This window comes from Conger conger, chromosome 1 (genome assembly GCF_963514075.1).
Source record: "Conger conger chromosome 1, fConCon1.1, whole genome shotgun sequence".
NCBI classification, from domain to species: Eukaryota; Metazoa; Chordata; class Actinopteri; order Anguilliformes; family Congridae; genus Conger; species Conger conger.
In genome coordinates this window covers 74,736,686-74,761,678 of record NC_083760.1, presented here as the reverse complement: position 1 = coordinate 74,761,678, position 24,993 = coordinate 74,736,686, and the positions used below count along the sequence as shown (strand labels likewise).

The 24,993-nt window shown below is 44.7% G+C and overlaps 1 protein-coding gene across 4 annotated transcripts in view; it reads left to right on the top strand.

Annotated features, from left to right (window-relative positions):
- Nucleotides 1-22,818, top strand: part of adam15 (ADAM metallopeptidase domain 15) — a 29,257-nt gene extending 6,439 nt beyond the window's left edge. Inside the window, exons 3-25 of one of the 4 annotated variants that reach the window (XR_009708692.1) lie at nucleotides 5,255-5,331; nucleotides 5,622-5,700; nucleotides 6,768-6,844; nucleotides 9,779-9,989; nucleotides 10,125-10,190; nucleotides 10,527-10,598; nucleotides 10,769-10,938; nucleotides 11,189-11,273; nucleotides 11,370-11,518; nucleotides 12,199-12,376; nucleotides 12,699-12,791; nucleotides 13,013-13,208; nucleotides 13,677-13,785; nucleotides 14,342-14,537; nucleotides 15,115-15,192; nucleotides 15,284-15,395; nucleotides 15,519-15,678; nucleotides 16,657-16,765; nucleotides 18,912-18,977; nucleotides 19,540-19,608; nucleotides 20,613-20,715; nucleotides 20,845-21,020; nucleotides 21,143-22,818. Coding sequence is in view for 3 of the 4 variants with exons in the window: in XM_061241103.1 (XP_061097087.1) it covers nucleotides 5,255-5,331; nucleotides 5,622-5,700; nucleotides 6,768-6,844; nucleotides 9,779-9,989; nucleotides 10,125-10,190; nucleotides 10,527-10,598; nucleotides 10,769-10,938; nucleotides 11,189-11,273; nucleotides 11,370-11,518; nucleotides 12,199-12,376; nucleotides 12,699-12,791; nucleotides 13,013-13,208; nucleotides 13,677-13,785; nucleotides 14,342-14,537; nucleotides 15,115-15,192; nucleotides 15,284-15,395; nucleotides 15,519-15,678; nucleotides 16,657-16,765; nucleotides 18,912-18,977; nucleotides 19,540-19,608; nucleotides 20,613-20,681; nucleotides 20,845-21,020; nucleotides 21,143-21,209 (2,664 nt within the window). In the remaining variant the exon portion in view is untranslated. The remainder of the gene's footprint in view (nucleotides 1-5,254; nucleotides 5,332-5,621; nucleotides 5,701-6,767; nucleotides 6,845-9,778; nucleotides 9,990-10,124; nucleotides 10,191-10,526; nucleotides 10,599-10,768; nucleotides 10,939-11,188; nucleotides 11,274-11,369; nucleotides 11,519-12,198; nucleotides 12,377-12,698; nucleotides 12,792-13,012; nucleotides 13,209-13,676; nucleotides 13,786-14,341; nucleotides 14,538-15,114; nucleotides 15,193-15,283; nucleotides 15,396-15,518; nucleotides 15,679-16,656; nucleotides 16,766-18,911; nucleotides 18,978-19,539; nucleotides 19,609-20,612; nucleotides 20,716-20,844; nucleotides 21,021-21,142) is intronic. The other 3 variants (XM_061241103.1, XM_061241112.1, XM_061241124.1) reach the window with 3 other exon arrangements.
- The last annotated feature ends 2,175 nt before the right edge of the window (nucleotides 22,819-24,993 follow it).

The following is a 24,993-nucleotide window of genomic DNA, read 5'->3' as shown; positions in this document are numbered from 1 at the left end:
GCAAGACAACAGCCAAAGAAACAGGGTGAAGTGGGTGTCCCTGGGCTGAGCTCCAGAGCTTTGGGTGTAATCCTTCATTAATGGCACATCCAGTTTCAGTTCCTGATATGCCCTCTTTCTTCTGGGTCCTCCAACTGCTCCCACAGACCAAGACCAGCCGCCTGAGTCACCCTCTGTCCCAACTCTTTTCTTCTTTTGTGGGGCCCAGCCCACCACCATGACTTTTCATGCTTGTTTTTCCCCACATGCAGCCAGATCCCCACCCATATGATGGAGTTCTGGGTCACCAGCTGGACCAATGCCCAGGCCTTATAAAAAAATGGCCCTATAAAGCCTGTCATTCTTTCGTAAGGAAAGCCCCGTCTTAGGTAAGACATGAGGTATATCCATTTGACCATGGGACAAAGTTTTGAATCAGCCTAAGACCAGTTGTTATTGGTGAACAATAGGCCAGTATTTGTGGATTCTTTGATGATATAGTTGGATCCGGGGCTCGTTTGACTTAGAAACCGCAGGGAGCAAACACGAACAGTTGTGTTCTGAGCTGAACCGCCAGCCCGCACACATACCCCATAGCACTTATGCCATTTCCAGATGTGTCAGATGACAGATGTTTCATAGAGTCTGTGCATGGAGTAAATGACTGCGTTGTGGACTGATTCAGTGATGTGAAAAGAATGTTTGTGTTGAGGTGCCTCTGTGTGACTAAGGGACACTTATTTGAGTGTTTTAGTATGGAATGCAGTTCGCTCCCCTCAGCTCAAATGGAGTATTTGCTGTGTAGTAAGCAAATAATGTGACGTTTTACAATAGTCATAAAATCCAGTCTTAAAACCAACTGTACTCATAATTATAACAATGCCCTTTCATATACAATTCTGTTGTAAAATAAGCTCAATACCACAGATAATATTTCTAATAGATTATCATGTAGCTGAGAGCAGTGCTATGATAGGGGATATTTTAAAGCCTGTTATCCTAAAGCTGTAGCCTGCAGTTTAATCTGTAATTCTAACCTCTTGATTAACCAGTCATTTTAGAGTACAGTGTACCACACATAAAATATTCTTAATGTAGCTGTCAGATTGAGGGTCTTGCCCTTTCTACAACAGTAATATAACGGATGACATAACTGATATTCTAGCTGGCCTCCCACAGTCACATCCAGGATGGGGGAATGGAGGATGGGGGGGGGGGGGGCACTCTGCCTTTATCCCGTCCCCTTATCCGCTTAGTCAGGGAATCTGACTATATGTCCTTCACACCCCATTGCCATTCATGAAACTAGTCTCTTCAGCAATAGCAAAAATAGATATTAAGATTATTTTATCACTCACTTGCTTAAGGTTGACTTCTTAAACCTTGGAACATTTTACAGCTTTTGTTTACTTCTTTGTCTCCCCTAAAAACGAGCATCGTCCCTTTACTGACACAGTTGTCACAGTCAGCCATGCATTTATACCAAGAGGCATTAACCATGCAGCGAATGCGTTTGACTCCTGCAGAGAGATCTTAATTAAGGGTATCTCCCATACACAGCAACAAAAAGAGCCTTTGGAAGTCTAGAGTGCTCTAAATACTGGTGGTGCATGCTGGTAAATATCAAATACCAAGGATATTTTATGTTAATTAAACCGCACAAGACAAATAAACTGTGAAATATCAGTGTCCCTCGGAATGCAAATGTCAAGTCTGTTTTGTACTGTTTTAAGTTAAGTTACTAGCAAGCGGGCCTGTTTGTTAAATCATGTGTTTAAAGGTTTCACAAACACCCCTTTTGTATGATGTGAAATGACTTCTCTTTAAGGACTCCCTGTTTAATTTGGTGTTCGTAATCATGGGCTTGCCCACGAGCGACAGACGACCCAAAGTTACCCTCCCCTCAGAGGGTGCAGCCTCTCTGACCTTTGTGAGGTACGTGTGGCAGTAACGGGGTTATGTGTGGCGTGCCCCCTGCTTCGGAGGAGAAAGCGAGGAAGCGGCAGCAGCAACAGGAAGTCCCGGCGTTTCACCCCGGCTCTCTTCAAAGGTGGAGCGAGGGGTAGAATGCCAGGAAGAGGTGATGCGAGGTGGGCTCAGGCTGGCCGGAACCTGGGGTGGAACACTCCACCTTCTCGGCCCTTTTCCTGCCGTACATTGTGCTCTGCCATTTTTTTTTATCTAAACACAGGAAGAGCGGTCAGCTGGCAGAGGTGCGGATTGTGCGATGACTTTGGAGAAAGGACAGGCACAGAGCAGAGGTCACACAGGCCCGGCACATGCCCCTTTCAGTCAGCTGATCTTTTAGACGTCATGTTTTGCAGTAGTAATGTGATTACAGATGGCATTCAAGGACTCGCATTTAGTGTTCCTGTATTTGAGAGATCGAGACTCCCAGCAGAACTGCTGCAATTCGCAAGCTTTACTTGGATTGCTTTGGTTTTCGTGCAGGTCTGCATGTGGCTTAGGTTGGATGAACATCAACATGAGCTCATCTGAAAATGAACAAATTACTTTGAGTAATTAATTACCGTTATATAATATTCTGATATAAAATGTAACCTTGAATTCTTAAAAATCTTCTGTTAAGAATGGAATTTCATCGCAAATAAAGGTACCTTCCTTTAAACCCTGATCATGACCTGGGTTGGGGCAGCACAAAAGGTTCCACTCAGTTCCACTAAGAAGCGTGTTCCTTGCTGTCTCAGTACATCCTCATACTGAGCAACAGAGCCCTCATTGAGCCACTTAATGCTTATGACTTAAATCTGCATGTCACAGACCCCATGGTAATCAACAACAACTACAAGCTGATAACTACTAAAGATGATAACAGATGTCTGGAGGGTTTTTCTTAATCAATTCCTATTTTCAGGGTGCAATTTTCAATCCCTATGGTAACAGGATATACCGTTTCAAAGCGGTCCTATCTGTATAACATATTTTAAGATGCCTTTGCTTTAGCAACAACAGATTCGTATTTTGTAACACTTAAGTGGTAAAACAAGTGTGGGGGAACCTCACTTTGAACCTTCTCTGCATTTTGGAAATCCAAATGCTACAAGAATCTAATGTCAGTGTCCTTTTCACTTTCAGCGGACCAAATGCGTAATAGTTTCTCATAATATTAAACCTCGGAGAAACGTTGATAGATTGTCCATTGTTTACCTAGAATTTCTCTGGAGGAATTATCATTGTTGTCTGTTTCGCCATTGTATACTTCTAAAAAAGTACTTAGAATTTATATGTTATTTATATTTATATTGTCTACGTTTTTTATAGGCTCTCTCAAACATGATGAGCCCAAATACAACCGTCTCTGACCAGTATTTTTAACGTAGTTGCAGAGAAAATGTGTTACCCCCGTCTGTGTGAAAGAAAATTCAGTATAACTTCAGCTCATCAAAGAACCTGTAATTTAACTGACAACTAAAAAGCACTTTAGCTAATGACATTACGTTTCCGTCGTTGTATAATTTGTTAGGCTTGCATAAAACTGCACAGCATTTTTTTCGCCTGCATAACGAAACTGGAGCATTTTCAATACACGTGTTGCGCTTTAACTAAAGCAGCTGTCGCTATATAAATATTTTGACGTTTTAAAACAAAAATAAATTTTGCAATGCCTACTTCTAAATAGATTACTTCTTTTGGAGGAGTTCCAGTGAATCTCTCGTCTGAGTGAATATTTTTGAGGAACACACTGAAAACACTGTTGATAACACAATAGAGGGTAATTTCAGTGACGTGAAAATTTTATATTTTATATCGGTGAGCATCTAAATTCTCAAAATACTTTATTATTATTCAGTATGCTCATAAATAAGCCTGCTTTTGAATAATAAATATCATGTGAAATTATGGAATGTGTTTGAGTGTTGATGGGGGTTGACAAAACATCAATCAGTGGACTTCAATGAATATATCAGTATACAAGCTGGTGTTATTGTACTTATCTTTTATGGTCTTCTCAACCTATTGCTGTCTGAGGATAGCTGCTAGGAGAGAGTTTGGGACTGAGAGGCAGGGGGTATCCACTTTATTTCAGGATAAATATAGGTATAGTTTAGTAAGCAAAATGCAGTATTTTACATTTCGTAAGTAATATAATTTAGTTTCCATGTGTCGTTTTGGAGTCTCCGACTGTCCTTTTTGGAAAACTGCCTAGACATAGATTAGGATAAAACAATGCACAATGCATGGTCCTCAAATTTGAAAGGGGATTTGTCCAGTGTTGTGACTTGTGTTTCTAATCGCACCAGGCACAACTACAATAATCTGTATCCAGTCAAATACAGAAAATCTTTGCAGTAAGAAAAAGTCTTCCACTTTCACTGTGTTTGAGCATCTGTGATCTGCATCTTTGTTTTAGTCATTCTGACTCTTTTATAGTAGATGCCAAATGATTACCTTTCAGGAGAGCCTGTAGTCAAAAGGTTTCAATAATAGTAACCATTTTATTTTGAGCATGTCATTTTTAAGCTTGTGTCAAAAAAAGGGGCGGTACTTAAGAAGTTAAAGAGATTGTGGGTTTTTCCCCTCTTTTGGCTGATTTTTACTTTCCCAGTAACTGTTAATCTAATAATAAGTCCCCAAATCAAATAACATCACATGATAGTCTGAACAAGGGCTGAGCAAGTTCACTCTTGTACAGCAGATTTTAACATTGCTTCTTAGTAAATACCTGATTCAGTTGAAGTACGAAAATACCTACAAGTTTAATTCTTTGGAACTTGTTTTTGTTTGTTTTTCATGATTAGCAAGCTTATAGATTTTGGATTAGCCATCAGCAGCTGATTCCTTTTACTTCATTGCAGTACTTTTGTGCACTACATGTTAAACAAGTATTTCAGTGCAACTGTGTGATTGTATTGTGTTAAAAAAAAATTAAGATCATAAGCTTAGATGGGAGTTTGTTGCTTTTTTTTTCTGTTACAACAAGAGTGATTCATTTGAGGTGTATAATAATATCGTACCATATTTAATGTGGTATGCTTAATGGTCCTGCAAATCAATCAATGGGTTTCAGGTAATTCTGAAATAAAATTAAGGTGTTTAGGCTCACAGCTACTGTGCATTCAGGAATTGACAATATGTTTAGAATCCTGCTATATAGGAGGACCTTATGTCCTAGCTGGCATATTGCTGTTGAGCTCTTTCTTTCTGTGTTGGCCTGGGCCCTTACTCTAAGGTAATCAACCATAATAAACCATCAGTGCTGATAATGCATTCGATGTACTAGTCCCTCAACTCAGCTGTGTCTTCCGATCCACAGAATGGCCACCCAGACAAGCTGATGTGTGAGCTGCAAGTTGGAGGCACCCTCTACCTGCTGGACCTGGAGAAAAATCAGTAGGAGGACATTTACCGCTTATTAAACTGTACACCTACCTGCCCATCGAAATTAGCATTAGCACTGAAATTATAAACTCTCATAGGACGTAACAGAAATAAGGCATTTTAAAAGATGAAACAAAGTATATAGGTATGTAGTGTGAGATCTTCACTTTGTACACTAACTACTCTGGCTGACCACATGAAGCATATTGCCTACAGCACCGTAGATTTTGGAATCCAGTGGATGCTCACAGAGCCTATGCCTATGCACTCTATACATCTTTCTTCCACTCTGTTTCCTGCAGTGATCTGATGCCCAAGCCTCCCAATGTGTTTTACTACCTTCCCAATGGTACTGGGGTCTCGCTGGAGGACCGTCTGCTCGTGAGTCTCCACATCCAGCCGAGGCTACCTGGGGATAAGGCAGAGCCTGTAGATTTCGCACCCTCCAGCTCCTGCTCTTAAAAAGCAGTAGCAGCCAGATTTCTTGACTAGCATTTATCATACCCTAGCATCATTGCCATTATATACACTCTGTGAGCACTTTATTAGGTATTTATTAGACTTATTTTTTTTTACTTCTGCTGCTGTAGCCTATCCATTTAGAGGACTGACGCATTGTGTGTTCAGAGATGCTCTTCTGTGTACCACTCTTGTTATGGTTATTTGCATTACTGTCACCTTCCTGTGAGCTTCGACCAGTCTGGCCCTTCTCCTCTGACCTCTCTCATTAGCAATGCGTTTCTGCCCGCAGAACTGCTGCTCACTGTATGCTTTTTGTTTTTCACACAATTCTCTGCAAGCTCTAGAGACTGTTGTGTGTGAAAATCCCAGGAGATCAGCAATTTCTGAGATACTCATCAACCATTACATTACATTCATGGCATTTGGCAGACGCTCTTATCCAGAGCAACATACAGTTGATTAGACTAAGCAGGAGACAATCCTCCCCTGGAGCAATGCAGGGTTAAGGGCCTTGCTCAAGGGCCCAACGGCTGTGTGGATCTTATTGTGGCTACACCGGGATTAGAACCACCACCCTTGTGTGTCCCAGTCATTTACCTTAACCACTGCGCTACAGGCATTCCACAGTCAAAGCCACTTCGATCACATTTCTTCCCCATTCTGAGACTTGGTCTGATAAACAGCTGAACCTCTTGACCACATCGGCATGCTTTTATGCATTTAGTTGCTGCCACATGATTGCCTGATTAAATATTTGCATTAACAAGCTGGTGTACAAGTCTACCAAATAAAGTGGTCACTGAGTGTGTGTGTCATGGGTATTTGTGCTGTGTGGACATTCTATTGCTATAGCTGAAGGTAATGAACAAAGACGGGATAAAGATGACAGGTAGAAGTAAGCTTGATAAAGTGTTTGTTTAAAACGGACTGCTCAGGATGTTCCTTTTCATGAAGCGTCACTCTCTTCATTCCTGTTGCTTTGACAGGTACACTGCTACTACCATGGCTCAGTGAGGGGGTACCCTGAATCTCGAGTGGCCCTAAGTACCTGCTCGGGGTTACGGTGAGTTCCCACACACTTTTTCTGTTGTTTTCGGTCTCAGTTCTGATATTTGTTTGCTTTTAAACCACCATTACCTATCCACCTTTGCTATTCTCGTAATGCTCAATTCATGCAGCTGGATAGCTTCTGAAGCGGTTTAGGTATAACCTTAGGTTAATCAGACTTGCAGACTTTGAGTCAATAGTCCTCGCTGTGCGTCTGTCTCAGTGTGCCATGTGTCCTATTGCTCCAACATTGAAGGAGCTTTTGGTTGGGTTATCACCCAGCGTTATTGGTTGTGCCAGAAGATGGCTATTTATAGCATTGGCTTAAGAGGAAAGAGGAGACTGAAACAATGGACACTTGTAAATGGCAGCGCTGTTCAAGTGATTACAGATGCTCTGAAAGGTATAGATCACGCTAATGGTGCCCGTGTCTCCCATCGGAAGAGAAGTGCATTCTCAGCAGTAGGTCTGTTTCACAAATGAACATTTAATGGCCGTGGCGTGAAGTAGTTATTTAAAAAATGACAGGGTCACCCAGAGCAGGGCTGAGCTCATTCCATTGATAAAGCCTTGTGTAAATAGCTGATTAGTGCTAGCATTGCTAGCAGAGTTGGGTGTGATAGCGTGCGGGAACACTGTGACTGTGTGGCGACCTGGCACACTGCCGGTGAGATTAAGTGTGAACTTTGACCTTCCTGACTAATCTGCTGGTTTAAAAAGCAGCACTCGTGTGGTGGAGTACCTCTAGGGTTACAGGGAGATCCCTGTGGATGTTGGGGGGGGGGGGGGTGGGGGGGGGGGGGGGGGGGGGGGGGGGTGGGGTTTGTACTGCTATAAGAGCTGTGCTTGTTACCTGGGAGCTATCAGTTTGGATCAAAGTCCTTAACCGTAGGGAGGAGTGCTAACCTCACAGGGCCTAGGTTGGGTGGGACTATGCTATTGCACATTCAAGTCTGGCTCTTCACTCACCTGGATAGCTTACTGTACAATGTTTCCCAACCAGCTCGTCAGCAGTCAGCTGTTGACTGTGTGGTCACTGTCAGAGCATTAGACTGATAACAGCTATTAGTTTGATGAAGGAAAATCAATTCTGTTTGTGTTGATGCAAAAGTATTCATTTTGTATTTATAACCATTAAAAAAATGAAACGGCAAATAGTAATTAGTGAATATATGCTGAGTAAACCTGTCATTTCCATTGGCACAAACACAGATTTCTTTCACTTAAGATTTTGAGCAGATTAAATGTCAAGAGGTCAGTAGTACAGTATTGGAACAGCTCGAAACCTCATTAATTGCAGCATGCAGCATTAATCCACCCTACATGCGCAAATATGCTATTGGGGGCTTAGGGCTGATATGTATAATTCACTCTGTAAAGCGTCTTCTGTGAAAAGCACTATACAAAATAAATTGAGTTGAAAAAATAATTGAATGCACAAATGGTTATTATACTGAAAGGCATTAATTACTGCAACTGAATCATTTGCTTCCTCCATTTCCTGTGCTTTGTGCCTTGGTGTAAAAACATTTCAGTGGAATGGTTAAACACAGACTGGCTCTGTGCTGTGCAGTGCATTCTGTACAGTGTTTCAGCTTCTGTGGAAATGTCTTCGTGGCCAGGTATGATGTATTGCCCCATACGTATTGTTCAGCATCAAGTAGACGTATATGGTGGGGAAATGGAATCCGGAGCTGCCTTACTGTGCAGGAAGCAATCTGGCCAGATCACGCAGGTGTCATTTTTTACAGTTCTTACGCAGGAGTAAGTAGATCCTGGACATACCACTATCAATCTGGCATAGCAGAAATTATTAAAGAGATGAATCTTTTTCATTTTATTGTGACTGTGGGTGGAATGCTGTCATCCACTGCACACCAATGTCTGGATACACTTCGCTTTGACATTCCCGTCCTCAGCAATAGCTGAGCTTACTGCGGCCATTTTTCAGTGCCCCTTCAGCCATTTGCCTGCTTTTGGTTATCCACAGGCAGAGGGGCATAAATAGCTGCAATTGCCTCTGCATTTACATTGCCACAAATAAGTTGTACCCAAAGTTCTTGAAAGTAGCTTGCTTTCTCTGCATAATCATGAGAGGGTATTATCCAGGTTTATTGGTTGAAACCCACACACTGATGGGAAAATCCAAAGACATACTGATATAAGATGCGTTTATTCACAAGATCATTGTGCTTGTGTAAAAAGTGTAAAAAAAAATAAAGGTAAAGGTAGAACAAAGAAGACTTTGCACCATCAAAAGCGGCACATACCTGAATCATATACTGTACTGTAGGTTCATCACCTACACAATTAGCCAATAGGATACCAGGGCCTAGGAAATATGTCCAGATTCCATATTCCTATACATGCATAAAATATCACATGCGTTATGGATTGGATGAATTATGGGTATGGAAGTGTGTTTATACTAATGGGAGGATAATAGTTTTCCATAGCATTCTTGGACCTGAGCGCTTAACATTGTTTCAATTTGGTTCTCTGTGTTCATTTTTGTTAGTGGGAATTTCATTTTACCAAAACGTGTGTTGAGTAAGGGAGTACGAATAGTCAGGATCTCTTTAACTGGTGTCATTAACAGGAATAAAACTGGTTTGGGTCCATTTAACTGCAAGTGCCTACCTTCAGGACAGATCAGTGATTCAATGCTGACTATATTTGTTTTGCTATTTCAATTGTACTGTCAATAACATTCAGCAGTTCTCATGCAGTGCTCTGCAGAAGGTTTCCAATTTGGGATATTTGCTAATAAAAGGAAATGATTCAGTTGCTTACTTAATTTTGTCCTTAACTTAATAATTTTAATCATGAAAATAGGTTTGCAATGAAATCAATCCTACAACTACTACTACTACTACTACTAATACATTCCTGTCATGATTTTCATGCAGTGAATGAGAAGATTAAGATTGTGTGTAAATCTGTTCCACAGGGGGGTGATTGTGATCAATGCGATGGTGGGCTTTGAGTTGCTACCTGAGGAGAAGGCGAAAGCAAAGGGCTGGAAGAAGAGTGGGGGAGAGGAAGAGGAGGAGGGGATGCACCTGCTTTACCCCTCCCACCGGCTGGAGTCTCGGACCGGGGGCTGTGGGGTGTCCCACACTCAGGTGCCCCCTCTGTCTGCCGTGCCCCACGTGCACCGGGTAAGCTGGCGGGGCCGGAGGGGGCTGCTTTTACGGGGTGGGGTAGATAACCATGGCCAGCCACTCAACTTACATTTATTGTTTATATTGTGTTGAGCTCACTCTCTCTCTTTCTCTTTCTCTCTCTCTCTTTAGAGTAAGAGAGACATTCTGTCTGAGACGAAGTACATTGAGCTGGTGCTGGTGGTTGATCATAAAGAGGTAAGATGAGATTGTAAAGATACATTTCACACTCTGTGTGATCGTTACCAGTAGCTGTTTTCCTGACTCATACAGAATGCCTTCCATATCTATACCTGACTACATGTGTTTCTTTCATTAATGATGTAGACAGTTGCCATAAGTTAGTGAAGTCATTATTTGCTACTTTATGTCACTGTGAGATTGAAGTCCAACAGCACATCGCCCCCTGGTGTCAGTGACGAGTAAACCTACAACACTCAATATCAGGAGCAGTAAGGTGTCACTTGAGCATGTGTAAACTCTTGTAACATACCACTGTGACCACTTAATTTCTGTTCATTTTGGTGCTTGTAGTACATCAACTATCAGAAGAACAACAAGACCATCATCTATCGCATGTTGGATGTGGCCAACCAAGTGGACTGGGTGAGGCTGCCTTCACGTATCCATGACACAGTCCTTTCTTTCATTACTGCAAGTTGTTTCTCAGTTTGCGGCTCTATTCAGCCCCCTAATGCCTATTAATGAGTTGGCCCATCCATGTTTTGGCATGTTTGAGGTGGCTATTGTGACGCCCCTCTCCCCGTGCTGTCCAGTTTTACAGACCTCTCAATGTACGTGTGGCTCTGGTGGGCCTGGAGATCTGGAGTGACCAGGACAAGATCCAGGTGGACAAGAACCCCACGGAGACGCTCAACCGCTTCCTGGAGTGGCGCACCAGCAAGCTGCTGTCCCGCCTGCGTCATGACAACGCCCAGCTCATCATGTGAGTCACATGACCTCCACCCAGCTCATTATGTGAGTCACATGACGTCCGCCTATCACAGCGGCTGTGAACAGGGTCTGAGCGGAGTTCTGTCACATTTAGGCTGGGAACATCTTTGTTAATTAAGTTGAGACGTTTACCAGGCATAGAGGCAAATGAGAGCTTTCAAAGTATGTAAGCACCTGTAATGACAAAGTTAATGTGTATGCTGTGTGTGTGTGTGTGTGTGTGTGTGTGTGTGTGTGCACAGGGGGGACTCGTTTGACGGGACCACAGTGGGGATGGCGTCCCAGTCCTCCATGTGCTCCAAGGACCGGTCAGGTGGCGTTAACGTGGTGAGTGACACAGCCTGGTCCTTCGGTCAAGTCACAACACCCAGTCTGCGGTCTGCAGTCTGGAGAGTGACCGCGCTGCTGTTTCCATGACCGCAGGACCACCTGGTGAGCGTGCTGGGCGTGGCCTCCACGGTGGCCCACGAGCTGGGACACAACCTGGGCATGAGCCACGACACGGCCGCGCGGCGCTGCCAGTGCCAGAACGAACCGCGGCTGGGCGGCTGCATCATGGAGGCCTCCACCGGGTGAGAGTACTGCAGGACCCCCCACCCCTACAGCACATTACTGCAGGGGCCTCAGGACCCCCCACCCCCACAGCACATTACTGCAGGGGCCTCAGGACCCCCCACCCCTACAGCACATTACTGCAGGGGCCTCAGGACCCCCCACCCCTACAACACATTACTGCAGGGGCCTCAGGACCCCCCCCCCCCCCCCTACAGCACATTACTGCAGGGGCCTCAGGACCCCCCACCCCTACAACACATTACTGCAGGGGCTTCAGGACCCCCCACCCCTACAACACATTACTGCAATTGCCTCAGGACCCCCCCCCCTACACCACATCACTGCAGGCATGGGGGCTTCATACCTCCTTAACTGCCGGAGTTACAGTTATGTGCTGTGAGTCGCCAACAGCTTTGACCCAATCAAAAGACTTTCCTCTTCACCTCAAAATGGTGTGATTTGATTTAAGGCAGTGAGTGATGAATTACACATGATAGTACCATGCCTTTATGCAGAGTGAGTGTCCGCAGAGCGGGATGCTTTGAAGGGGCTTGTGTTCCTGAGAGTGTGCATTTGAATGTGCCCTGTGCCCTGTTGTATGTTTGAAATAGGAATGTGGCACTGTGAATGCGGGTATGAACCCCACAGTGAAGGGCTCAGGTGTGCCTAACGGATGAGACACGCACCCCTCTCCCAGGTTCATGCCAGGCCAGCTGTTCAGCAGCTGCAGCGCGCGGGACCTGTCCCTCAGCCTGCTCCACGGAGGGGGGATGTGCCTGTTCAACGTGCCCCAGCCGGAGAAGCTCCTCGGGGGGCCTCGCTGTGGGAACCTGTACGTGGAGAAGGGAGAGGAGTGCGACTGTGGTCTGGTGGATGTACGTGCTCTGTCCTGTGCATATACTTTACACCTGACCGTGATCTGGTTTACCATCTTTCACTGCACGGTGACACTCACTGACAGTACCATGTGTTGTATTTACTTGTCTATGTTGCTGTATGTATTTGATTTATCTTCGTTTTCATGTAGCTACCTTGCTGTGTTCTATTCTGTGCTGAACTCTTACTGCTCGTGTTCTATGTTTGTTCATGTGCTTGTTCTTTGTCTGTGTGTGCGTGTGCGTATCTGTGTCTGTGTCTGTGTCTGTGTCTGTGTGTGTGTGTGTGTGTGTGTGTGTGTGTGTGTGTGTATTGATGCAGGAGTGCAACGATCCCTGCTGCAACGCCAGCACCTGCAGACTGGTTCCGGGCGCGCAGTGTTCCTCTGACGGTATTTGCTGCAACAACTGCAAGGTACAGTATGAGAGTCTGTCTATGGGAAGCCCACTGCACAGCTGCCTGTTAAACGTCTATCATCGTCTCTGCACAGGCAATTTCTCTCTCTCTTTATTTTTTATCGTAAATGTAGTTTCGCCGTTTCATCCTTCACCCTCCCTCCCCCGCTCCCAAACCAATTGCCTATTTTCAGAGCCCTGTTTCTGCCTTGTCATCTCGAGTCTCCTCCCCCTCCGCAGCTGCGGCCCGCAGGCTGGGTGTGCAGGGACCCCCTGGGGGAGTGCGACCTCCCGGAGCACTGCACCGGGGCCTCCCCCTACTGCCCCGCCAACGTCTTCCTCCAGAACGGGGCGTCCTGCCAGGAGGGAGAGTCCTACTGCTACAGTGGGATCTGCGCCAGCCTGGACTCCCAGTGCCAGATGCTGTGGGGGCCCAGTGAGTCCTGCGGCTCCTTCTCTGCTCCTTTAAACGGCTTCGGAATGAGTGATAGAGACGGATAGATGGATAGACAGATGCATTTATATAGCGCTTTAATCACACTCAAAGCGCTTTGCAGTCATGAGGGGGAAACTCTCCTCAACCTCTACCAATGTGCACCGTCCACCTGGGCGATGCAATGGCAGCCATTTTGTGCCAGAATGGTGTAGAGAGGGCCATCCAGTCTGTTTACTTGAGACTTGAGACTGCTTAGCACTGTTGTCAAGCCTGGTCTTGGCCACCATTAGGGTCTATGATTCTACCACAGGGCCTTTCTTTATAGATTTTAAGATGTGGATATGGGACAACAGCCAAGGTACTACATATGGCTAATGTTGCAGGGGTCAGGCAGAACACTCACTATAGCACATTTGGGGGAGCTCAGCTGAAAATGGCCGTTGTCTCTGCACGCTTCCTCCCACCCAGACTCCACCAAGGGTCCTGACGTTTGCTTCTCCTCCGTCAACAAGCAGGGCAGTAAGAACGGCAACTGTGGCCAGACGCCAAACGGAACGTACATTCCTTGTTCTGCTGCGTAAGTACCTCTCGGTTAAAGCGGATCATGGGATCAGCATCCGCATTTGGTATTGCGTAATTCCCAGGGGCCACTACTTCTGGTGAGAGCCAAGTTCAGACATCTGCCCACCCCACGGTCTGAACCCAACAGCCCCCATTTGGGCTTGTGCCAACTTCACCCCCTTTTACAGGCTGGCATTTGTCAGCAGATAATCCTGTTCCAAAAAGTGCTCTCTTGTCATCTGACTATCATGGCTGCCATGTAGTTTTCTTTACCATAGAGGTCAGAAATGGTTGTCCTTTTGAACAAATTGAAATTTTGTGCCAGTTTACTCCTCTTAAGTGTAGCTTGTCTTGAGACAATAGGTGACAATAGGCAACTGAAGACCCTCAGCTGCCCGTCGTTACTGATAGCTTTCACCTTCAGGAATCGGTTGATTCAGTTACCACAACATTGTTTCCCCTCCAGGTATTTCCGCAGTGTTGCATAAAGCGAATCACCTTCGCGTATACCGCAGTGTAACTGTCAGGAGTACAGTACGGTTGCAGCAGTGAGGTTTTGTGTCCTGTGACAGAGATGTGCTGTGTGGGAAGATCCAGTGTCAGGGGGGAAGTGAGCGCCCCCTGTTGGGCTCCAGCGCGCAGATCCTCACCACCAAGGTGCGTGTGAACTACACCGACCTGGTCTGCCGCGGCACCTATTTGGACCTGGGGGACGACGTCTCTGACCCCGCCATGGTTTCCCAGGGGGCTGCCTGTGGGGCTGGCAAGGTGAGGCCACTCACACGCTGTACACTGCTCTAAAAGCTGAAGGTGTTCTTAAAGTCGCAGGCATCAGTATTGGGTAGCCCTTCATTTGTTGGAGTAACTAAGAACAGAAGCGTATTTGAAAACTTTGTGTTCTGTGTATTGGTTTGCCTGCCTTCGTGGACCAAAACATTTTTTGTCTCAATTTCTTATTTTCCAATAAAAATCAAGAGTCATTTCAGTTCCTGCATTATTTGCTGGCATCAGCGTGAAAACATTGTGGTGCGAAAAGGAAATTCTGTCTGCGGTGAAATGCTGAATCCTTGCTTTCGATAGGCATACATCCTGAATGGTAAAGCACAAATGGAATTCCCCCGTAAATGTTAAGGTTTGGCACTTATTTAGTCAGCCAAACGAGTGAAAATGATACCATCTTAATCTTTTGACAGTGATATAATTTTATGGTAGTGATTTGTCATGATCATTTTAGGCGACTTAACGGCAGTTTTAACTGCCACACTTTTGATCTGGGCGATGCGAGGGTACGTTTGCATAGCGCCAGCAGAACCTGCAGTGACTCATGCTTGTGATTCTGCTCCAGGCTTGTGTGAGCCAGCGGTGCCAGGACGTGTCAGTGTTCGGAGTGGAGGACTGTCAGAGGAAGTGCAGTGGGCATGGGGTGAGGCGGCGCTGCGCCACAGCCCACATCATGTGACAGAGGAATTCTCTGACTCTGCCTTAACCGAGCTGCCCTGTGCTTCCTACCCCAGGTCTGCAACAGCAATAAGAACTGCCACTGTGACGCGGGCTGGGCCCCTCCGGACTGCATGTACTCCGGCCACGGGGGCAGTGTGGACAGCGGACCGGCCAGGGACCCCAAAGGTACGTTCCTCTGCCTCGGGCCTCCATGAACAGCAGCACTGTCTCCTCTGCCGTGGGCCTGCATGAGCGGCAGCACTGCGACTGTGACTAACCCCTCATTAACTCGCGTCTCCCTGCTGCCAGAATCTGACCCCGTGCGTGTGGCCCTCCTGGTCACCTTCCTCTTCGTCCTGCCTGCGGTGCTGCTCTTCCTCGCCCTGCGCTACCCCCGCTGCCGGCGAAAGCTCTCCTGCCTGCGGGGCAGCCCCTTCCACAAGGGCCCCAGCAGCCGCCAACAGAGCCGGTAAGGGCCCCACTTCCCTCCTCACTCACCTGGAAACGGAGACTAGGGAATTCCATTTATATATTTATGATATTCTTTTAAAGGAGAACGGGGCAGTGCCCCGTTTAGACGGGTAGAAAGTAGAGACGGTATCAGAGAAATGACCGCAGCTGAGAAAGCACCAAAGCAGGGCAAATGGCCGAGAGCTGTTTACCCTATGGACAGTTTTGCATGACTGGCCATGGGATTCCATGTATATAGTTGGAGTAAAATTTCAGTAGTTAAGCAGGAGAACAGTCATCTCAGGTAAACAAGATTTATACTCTTGAAGTAAATTGTTAATGAGATGTACTCTATATAGGAAATATATTGGTCATAAACATGAAAGGTCCACTTGGTCTGATAATGGTAGAAAAATCATGTCAGCAAGATTTGTAGAAGCTGCCCGTGTTGTCAGCGGGTGCTTTATTATGCAGTTACCCTGGCCTCTGTGCCGTAGTTTGGGGTGGCATAAATGGATTAATAGATCACCCTGAGAGGTAACTGTATAAACCTGGTGGGATTGAACCAGGGCTAATTCAGGTTTATTGAACATGATGTCTAAGTGACTATCACCCTGTTTGTTTTGCTCCAGCATCCAGTGAATGAATAATTCATGAAGCATTATGGGAAATCAGAGAAAGATCTCATTGATTTTTTTTTTTTTTTCACTGGTACTGGTAGGCTTCTTTGTGGTCTGGTGTTGCAATTTGGTGGCCATTTTGAAGAGCCACAGTTTTATATAAATGCTGTGATCATACATCCACAATTTGAGCCGGCAACACTGTTGGGACCAGTTTAGCACTTTGAGTGTGAGCACCAAACAGTTCTGTGTGTACAGTATGTGGCTCTCCAGAACCAGTGTTGTACAGTGCATCCCTGTGTAGTATTCCTTCATTATTATTGGTCAGGCCCTGGTGGTGTGACCCTCTGCCGTGTTCTGTGGTTGCCTTTGTGCAGGACCCCAGCGACGGAGCGGGTGGACTCCCGGAACGGAGAACAGGTCCAGCCGCTGAGGTACCACTGCACCAACCAAACTGAGATCCCGCTGACCCCGCCGTCAGACAAGGTACGGTACCGTCCGGTTGGCCAACAGTGCATGCGAGGTGTTAGCACATGTTGCCCAGATCAACTTCTACCTGCATGTCACAGACTTCTATTAAAGTTAGGGGAAAAATGACTTTCGGAAAGTCCCGACCAACTTTAAAATGCATTTGGTTCTCATTTTCTTAGTTTATCATATCACCATTCAGATTACGCATGATTAATGTCGAGTGCATTCATTTTGAGCACCAAACATTTGTGTTTATATGATATCATATAATGTTATGTGTCTTATGTAGCTTCTTTCAAAGCTAAAAATGACAATACAATTTGTTGTTCTACAAATGCTCTACTAAACCCTAAACAAAGAGTATCCCCAGCACTGGCATTTACAGCCAGGAAAACTTGGACCAGGTTTTCTTCACCAGAATCTGAAAACAACTGTTCTCAGACCCCAAACATAATTCCAGTTAATAGGCACTCATTATGTCTCTGTCTTTATTCAATGATATGCTGGAGGCTGGTAGTTTATATTCCCCAGTGTAAATCAGCTGGTAGTTTATATTCCCCAGTGTAAATCAGCTGGACGTTTTTATTCCCCAGTGTAAATCAACTGGTAGTTTATATTCCCTAGTGTAAATGAGCTGGTAGTTTATATTGCCCAGTGTAAATCAGCTGGTAGTTTATATTCCCCAGTGTAAATCAGCTGGAAGTTTATATGCCCCAGTCTAAATCAGCTGGGGTGGCACGGATGGTGCAGTGGGTAGCACTGCCGCCTCACAGCAAGGAGGTCCTGGGTTTGAATCCCTGTCGGCCGGGGCCTCTCTGTGCAGAGTTTGCATGTTCTCCCCGTGTCTGCGTGGGTTTCCTCCGGGTACTCCGGTTTCCTCCCAAAGTCCAAAGACATGCAGGTTAGGCTGATTGGAGAGTCGAAATTGCCTGTAGGTATGAGTGTGTGAGTGAATGGTGTGTGTGCCCTGCGATGGACTGGCGGCCTATCCAGGGTGTATTCCTGCCTTTCGCCCAGTATATGCTGGGATAGGCTCCAGCCCCCCTGCGACCCTGTTCAGGATAAGCGGGTTAGGATAATGAATGAATGAATAAATCAGCTGGTAGTGTATATTCCCCAGTGCTGTTGTGAGTTTTACATTGTGCAAGGTCTATTAGAGGGTTTTTGTCTGCACAGGGGAGTTTTTTTACCTCACATATGTGCTATTTTGGGGCTCTGGCATGGTGTTAGTCCTTTTCCTTCATGCCCCTCTGTTACTCACACCACAGTGACTGTCCTCTGTAAAAATGGCTGTACAAATACGGTTCATTTCATTTATCTCATCTCAAATGAGAAACAGAAAGTGGCAATGAGGGGACTGTCCCTGTCTTATAGATTTTTTTATTTTTTTTTTACTATACAAATATTTGCATTCGTAGTTATGGCAAAATCATAATGTTAGTAAGCACATCTGCCACATGGGACCAAGAGTGGGACACACTTGTACCTTGTGAAAACATGTTTATACTGCCCTGTGGAATCCATTCTGTGTGTACTGTGAAAGGCACTGAGAATGAGAATTTATCCCAAAAGCCTGTAGGGGGCAGCATATGCTCTGCATATTGGCTGGTATCAGTCTTGTTGTTTCAGTTGACAGGTTTGGTTCCAGGATATGTAATGTCATTTTTGTAGCGCTTACATTTTCCTTCACTCTTTTTTTTCTTTTCTAAGGTTGTCGGTCGGTATTGGTATAAATTTTCTCATGAAAAATGGAATCCAATTTTTTTTTTTAAGCCTTCACTGGAGTGAGCAACTAGACCAAGTATCTATAGAAACTAGTTTATTCTAAACCTACGTCTTTGCATCATTGCATGTCATCTTTCATAAACGTTATGACGTGTTAACTACTGCATGAAAATAACACTGGCTATTCAAATATCTTGCATGGAAATGCTGACTTTATAATGCATGACATGATGGAAAGCAGGATTTATGGTGCAATGCATATAAATACATATTCTGTAATGCAAAAAAACGCTCACTACCTGCAGCGTTTGATATAACAATCGCGTTCCTATAATGGCTTACTATCTTTTTTATGCTAACTCCTAACTCCTAACTCCTTCTGACTTGTGCTTGATTTTCATTGGCTGCCACTCTACCTTGCACTTTCTCCTAACAGGTTCTGGACAGGCCTGCGCCTCCTATTAAGCCCCTCCCACCCGACCCGGTGATAAAACACACGCAGGTAACCTCGACCCACCCCGCTGGGGTCGGCTGGGAGCTGAAGGGAATTATTCCATACGGATCCGTGTCAGCATATTACAGTTTCTGCCTCACAGTTTGCCACGTGGAAAATGTATATCCGTCAAATTTGTTTGGGTTGGGGTTTCCCTTGTATTTTTGTTGTGTCAGGTGGGACATGTGGGACATAATTTCAGAAAAGTAATCCGTAGTTTCAGTGGGGGAATTAACGTTTTACTTTATATAAATCCTTTACCAAATCCGACAGAAAATTGTTACTCTCAGTTTTTGTGAAACTTATTGACCGCTTTGAGTATTGCTCCTGTCCATATTTTCATCCCAGCTTTGGATCGAACAAATTATGGTTTTCTGCATCTTCGCACACATTCTGCATTTGGGTGGCACTTTTGGAATCCGTTTTGGGAATAAGTGACTTGTTCAGGGACTGGCATTGGCAGATGAGCTGCTGACAGCCGTAATTTTGAGCAGGGTGAAGACACATACTGTAGGTGTGGATTCATTCCCTTTTCCACCATTTCTTTCTGTTCTACTGTGTTCCATTTCAGTTGGCAGGGGAGCGGCCAGCCCCTCCCAACAAGCCTCTCCCCCCTGACCCCATTCCCACTGGCACCAAGGTACAGGTGGAGGTGTTCTGGGTGATAAAGTTTGCTGCCTGCTGTAGTGCTTGTCTTGATGCTTTATAGCTTCAGATACTCTAATTAAATACCCTAGTTTGTAGTGTCCCTTCCCACCATCCACTGATTGTCTGTTCGACAGTTGAAATCATTTGACTACATCATTTATGGGGGGGAAAACCTGCTCACTAAATGCAGAATCCTTTTGTTTTTTATCTTCTGATTTGGGGTCAATCAAGTCTTTTTTTTAGTTAGATTTAATCTGATGTAAGTGTTGTGATTCTTGCTTTTGTGCTGTGCATGGGGTGTTTGTCAGTTAGTGAAGACCTGTTGTGCCTGTGTTGTGTCGTGTTGTGTTTCGTTGTGTTGAGTTGAACAAGGGGTGTCTGTTGTATGTGATGTGACTGAGCAGTGCATGTGGACCCAGGAGTCTGGTGGTTGTTATTGTGCTACTGTGCAGATTGTGCAGTGTTTCTACAGTGTTTCCACACTGTTCTGCTTTACCCCTAAGTTTTATAAAGTGATTAAAAAAGAAATAACGGCCAATATCTTTTCAAATGGCTCCAGTCTTCTCATCATCAGCAGTTCTTAAGAACGAAAGCACTTAGTCTGATGGTGGAGAGTGACCTCTGGACTTCACTCTCTTCACCATCTCACACAGCTAGTGTGAGCTGACCAATCCACAACATCAATGAACCTCAACAGCCAATCAGCGTCCAATCATTTATCCTGTTGCTGGAAGAGAACTAGAACCTCAGCAACAGAGACTATGGCAACATCAGTGCAGTAGTCCCATTACTGTGAATGGGCCTAATTACCTGAGATTGTGAGCAATTCCCAAGCATATTGTGTTTCCTTATCTCCGTCTGGGCCTCTGTATCAGGCTACAGTTATTGGCTATGGGGGAGCAGTGCTTGGTGGTCACTCTGTGAGGCACGTTGGCAGGAACTGCCCGGCTGGTTTCATCCACTCCTCTTGTCTCTATCGCTCGTCTGCTGTTTCAGCCGATGGGGGACCGACCAGCACCTCCAAACAAGCCTCTTCCTCCTGACCCTGTCCTCGCAGACAGACAGGTACCAGGGTGGTGGAAGAGTGGGGGGTGGTGGGGTAGGTGTTTAGGGTGTAGCTGCAGTGTGATTAGTGTAGCTGCTCCCGTCGTCACACACTTTCGCCTTTCACATGAATCGCTCAAACACCCTTTTCACTGTCCTACCCCTGTCCGCCTGCTCTTCTCAGGCCTTCAGGCCGACCAAACCACCCGTGCCCAGGAAACCCTTGCCTGCTGACCCGTCATCACATCCTGTCCCAGGAGTCGCACCATCGCGCTCCACCTCTGGAGTCCCTGTGCAACCTGGAGCCAGTGTATCTTCACTTCCGACTTATGGCCCACGAGTCGCTGTTGTCCCAGCCAGGTTAGGCAATTTTATCTCATCTTGCTGCCTATCCATTGCTGCTTCCATTGTAAGTTGACGGCATTCTGGCTGTTTCCTTACCCAAGAGCATGTGCTATGTTCTTTGTGTCTCTCCTGTACAGACGTGCTCCTCTTCCACCAGTGCGGATGGCAGAGTCCAGTAAACCCCATGCACCGCCCCCGGTTTAAGCAGCTGGGATTTCTGTGAGCTGGATCACACTCCATTGAACTGCACTGATCCTGCAGGAGGGATCTGCTCTGAGCTTTTCAACCACACACAACCTGGCTGGAGAGCTCCTCCACACCTCCAGCTCTAACTATGCTGCAATCCATCCATCCCCTTTTTCCTGAAGTCCTTCTTCCCTAGCACAAAGACGCTCAGTCCAGCAGCAGTGCCTAGGCACTTTTTGCTGAGTCACGGCTTGGGACAGAACCTGAAGAGAGCCAGTTAACGTCTTCCGGCAGCCAGAGATGCCTTTGTACCATGATTGCAAATCAGTCACCTGGGAAATCTGCATGAGTTTCTACATACGACTGGCAGGACGCTCAGTTTGGAAAAGACCTTCAGACTGCAAGAATGTGCATAATGTAGGAAATGGCAAAATGGACTACAGCTATGACTGCTTTGTGCACACTGGAATGATAGCACTGGAACCTATACTCAACACCTATTTTCCATGTTTCTGGATTAGGTGTATGAGTGTGTGGATAGAGAGGTAAGCACCAGTGATTGACAGTTACCTCTCCATCCTTTCAGAATTTGTGATCTTTGCACAGGGATTCGGCGGTTGTTTTGTACTCCACCTTTACGAGAACCATGACCCTCACCTCACTTTCTTCCATAACCCACTAAATCCTGGGATGTCAAGAGCTTTAAACCCTCCATCCTAACAGCCCTCAGTTTGCACTTCAGCTGACAGGGTCATTGTGTAATCCATACATTTTAAGCCTGGGGGATATTTAGTTGAACGCTCTGTTCTGTGTTTGCTGTGAAAAAAAAAAAGAGAGAGAGGAAAACCAGAAAGTGGAATTAAACAACGGCTCCAGTCAGGAACGTGTGGGATGTTTTTCAGAAGATGGTGGAACGCTGTGAGTGTGGACTGATTTCTTACTGCTGTCGATTTATTATCCCTTAAGAGATGAGATCTCACTGAAGGACGTTTACCAGAAGAGGACACGCATGAATTCTTCAGCAGGAAGCCACACACAGTCATAATGGGAGCCTTTTATTTATTCTAGAATGTGTTTGGAGCCCCCTGGTTAAACCCAGGCCCTAATGGACATTTAATGCACTCCAAGCATAGGGCTGTGGTTTCAACTCAAGCCAGAGTGACAGTTTCCCAGAATGTAAAGAAAATTTTTTATTTTAATTTCCTGTGAAAACTAGCTACTAGTCCCATCTCCTGACTTAATACATATGATGAGGTATACAGTATGAACATGACTGTTTTCTGTACTTTATGAAAGCCCATGTAAGATGCTGGCCTTGGTGCTTCTGTCAATTGAAAGAAGTTGAAAATGTGTTGATCTGACTGAGCCATTTAAGGCAGTCCAAAGCAGTGATGCGTGAAAAAGATACAAGCTGTTACTGGTAATGTACTGAATACTGGAACTGGAACTGAAAGCGATCTTACAGTAACTGTTTAGAGGTTTTTTTAAATTTGTTTTGTAGTTTAGTTTGTTTTTTTTAAGTGAATTTTAACACTAGACCCATGAGTCCAATGGACAGTTTTCTACTGAAATGAAGCCAGTGCACGTTCATCTGCAGTGAGAGTTTTTCCCTCATGAGTTTTCTCATTTCTCATTATATTATATAAGTCAAGCAACATCAATACATCAATGTAAAGAGATTACCTAATTTTGTTTGTGAACCGCTCATTCATTTTATTTGAGGACATAATTCACTGCAGCACATAATATGCAATATAAACCCCTGCAGATCTGAGAGACTGAAACTGATTTTTTCCCAACTGAATATGGCAGATGGACAATGGACATGATTGTTGCTGTAAAGTATTTTTATTTTGACATACTGGCATGTATGATTATCATATTATCAAATACTGTCACTCCTGCATTCCTGACTTCACTCATGAGACGATGGAATGCTTATTTTTCAGGGCTCGGGCATTTAAAGATTACAGGACAAACCATATGAAAGAAAGTATCAGAGGGAGAACGTAAACAATGCACTTAATGCTTTGGTATGCAGCTTTCTGCACTTGTGTTGAGGCCTGTGTTGGCAAATTAAAATTTATGTTCAAAAACATTTTCAGGGGTGTGCTTTTTTTATGCATGTGTTTGTTTGATTTTGATTTTGCTTGATTTCCCTAGACTGCACCAGTGTGCTGAGGAGCTTGTGATGAATATCTTTAGAGATTTTGGCTTAGCACAGTGCATTAGACAACAATACGTACTGATTTTAATTAGGAGGGTACTACAGTGCCATGTATCGGGTAGTGGCTACTAGGATTGTACTATAAGTAAGCTAAGTTGAAAGAGTTTCAATAGCATCAACCTCCCTGTCTCCTGCAGCTTCTGTCACTGCACACTGCTCTTCTGTCCTATACAACCTCCCATATCTCTAACTGTCCTGTGATCCCTGCACACTTATTCCCACACCCTGTCCCTATGCATGTCATAAGATGATTCATACAAACAGCTGTAAGCGATGGATAGATATTAGAAAACACATCGATTCGGAAGTATACAAGGGAATATAGAAGAAAATCACATCCCAGAGAGTAAAAAAAAAAAAGGCTAACTCTAAACTCCATGAAAATGGGGATCAGTGGCCTGTCTAGTCATAGAGAGCTCTTGGTTTTAGTTAAGTTTCAGGTTTTGGGATCAGTTCCCACTTATGGTTGCTAGGTTGCTATTTGCTGGGTTTACTTCTGCACGTTACTGACTGGTTAGTCTGAAGCAGTTTAAACCTTTGCTGAAAATCATAAGCATGAACCTTTGCTGAATTTTAATGTAAAATGCTTAAAATAATTGTAGCTGATTATGCCATGGGGTATGGTCAGAGCAAAGATTTAAAAGTTCAATAGTGCAGTCCGTGACACGGGTACAATTTCTGTTCTTTTGTCTCTGTACTCCAGCACATTAGATTTGAAATTAAATAATGATTAAAGTGCAGACTGGCATCTTTCATTTGAGAGTATTTACATCCATATTGGGTGATCCGTGCAGGAATTGCATCCCTTTTTATACATAGTGTCCTCATTTTAGGCGATCAAAAGTAATTATCTGATTAGTCACGTGTACTCAATTGCTTCCTTAGTGCAGGTATAAGAAAGCTTCCAGTATCTAGTCTTGATTCTAGGCTTTCAATTGCGTTTGGAGTCTGTTATTGGCATTTGCTTACATGAGGACCAGACCCAAGAGTTGTGTCAATAAGTCAAGATAAATGTTATGAGACTGAGAAATAAGAAAATAAACAGAAAAAAGAAACAATTTAAGTCACCAACTATGAGAACCTTGCTTAAATCAAGCCATAGTAAAAGGTCATAATCTTTCATAATCTAATCAGTGAGGTGGGTCTACAGTGATATTGTGATCCTAAAAGCCAGAAAGCAGAATCACTTGTCTTTACCAAGTAGCAAGATGAAAACTGCATGTTGCACACGTGACACCTGTGAAATGGTGGGTAGATATTTCTGTTTTATTCTTTGTGAAGGTTTGTTTTTATTTTCTAGTTCTCAATGTCCCTGCCATTGCCTTAACACAAATAACATAAATACTCTACTGCTACAGCTGAACTAGGTTTAAAATGGCTGGTAGCTGGTCGGTCAGTTTAGACCAGCTTCCAGCTTGACATGGTGTAGCTGGATGACCAGTACAGACCAGCTCCCAACTTGAAATCGTTTGACCAGCCCAAGCTATATTTTGAAACAGCTGGTTGACCAGCTACCAGCTCAGACAAGCTACTAGCACTAGCTGGTTGACCTGCTTATACCGAGCTAGACCAGCT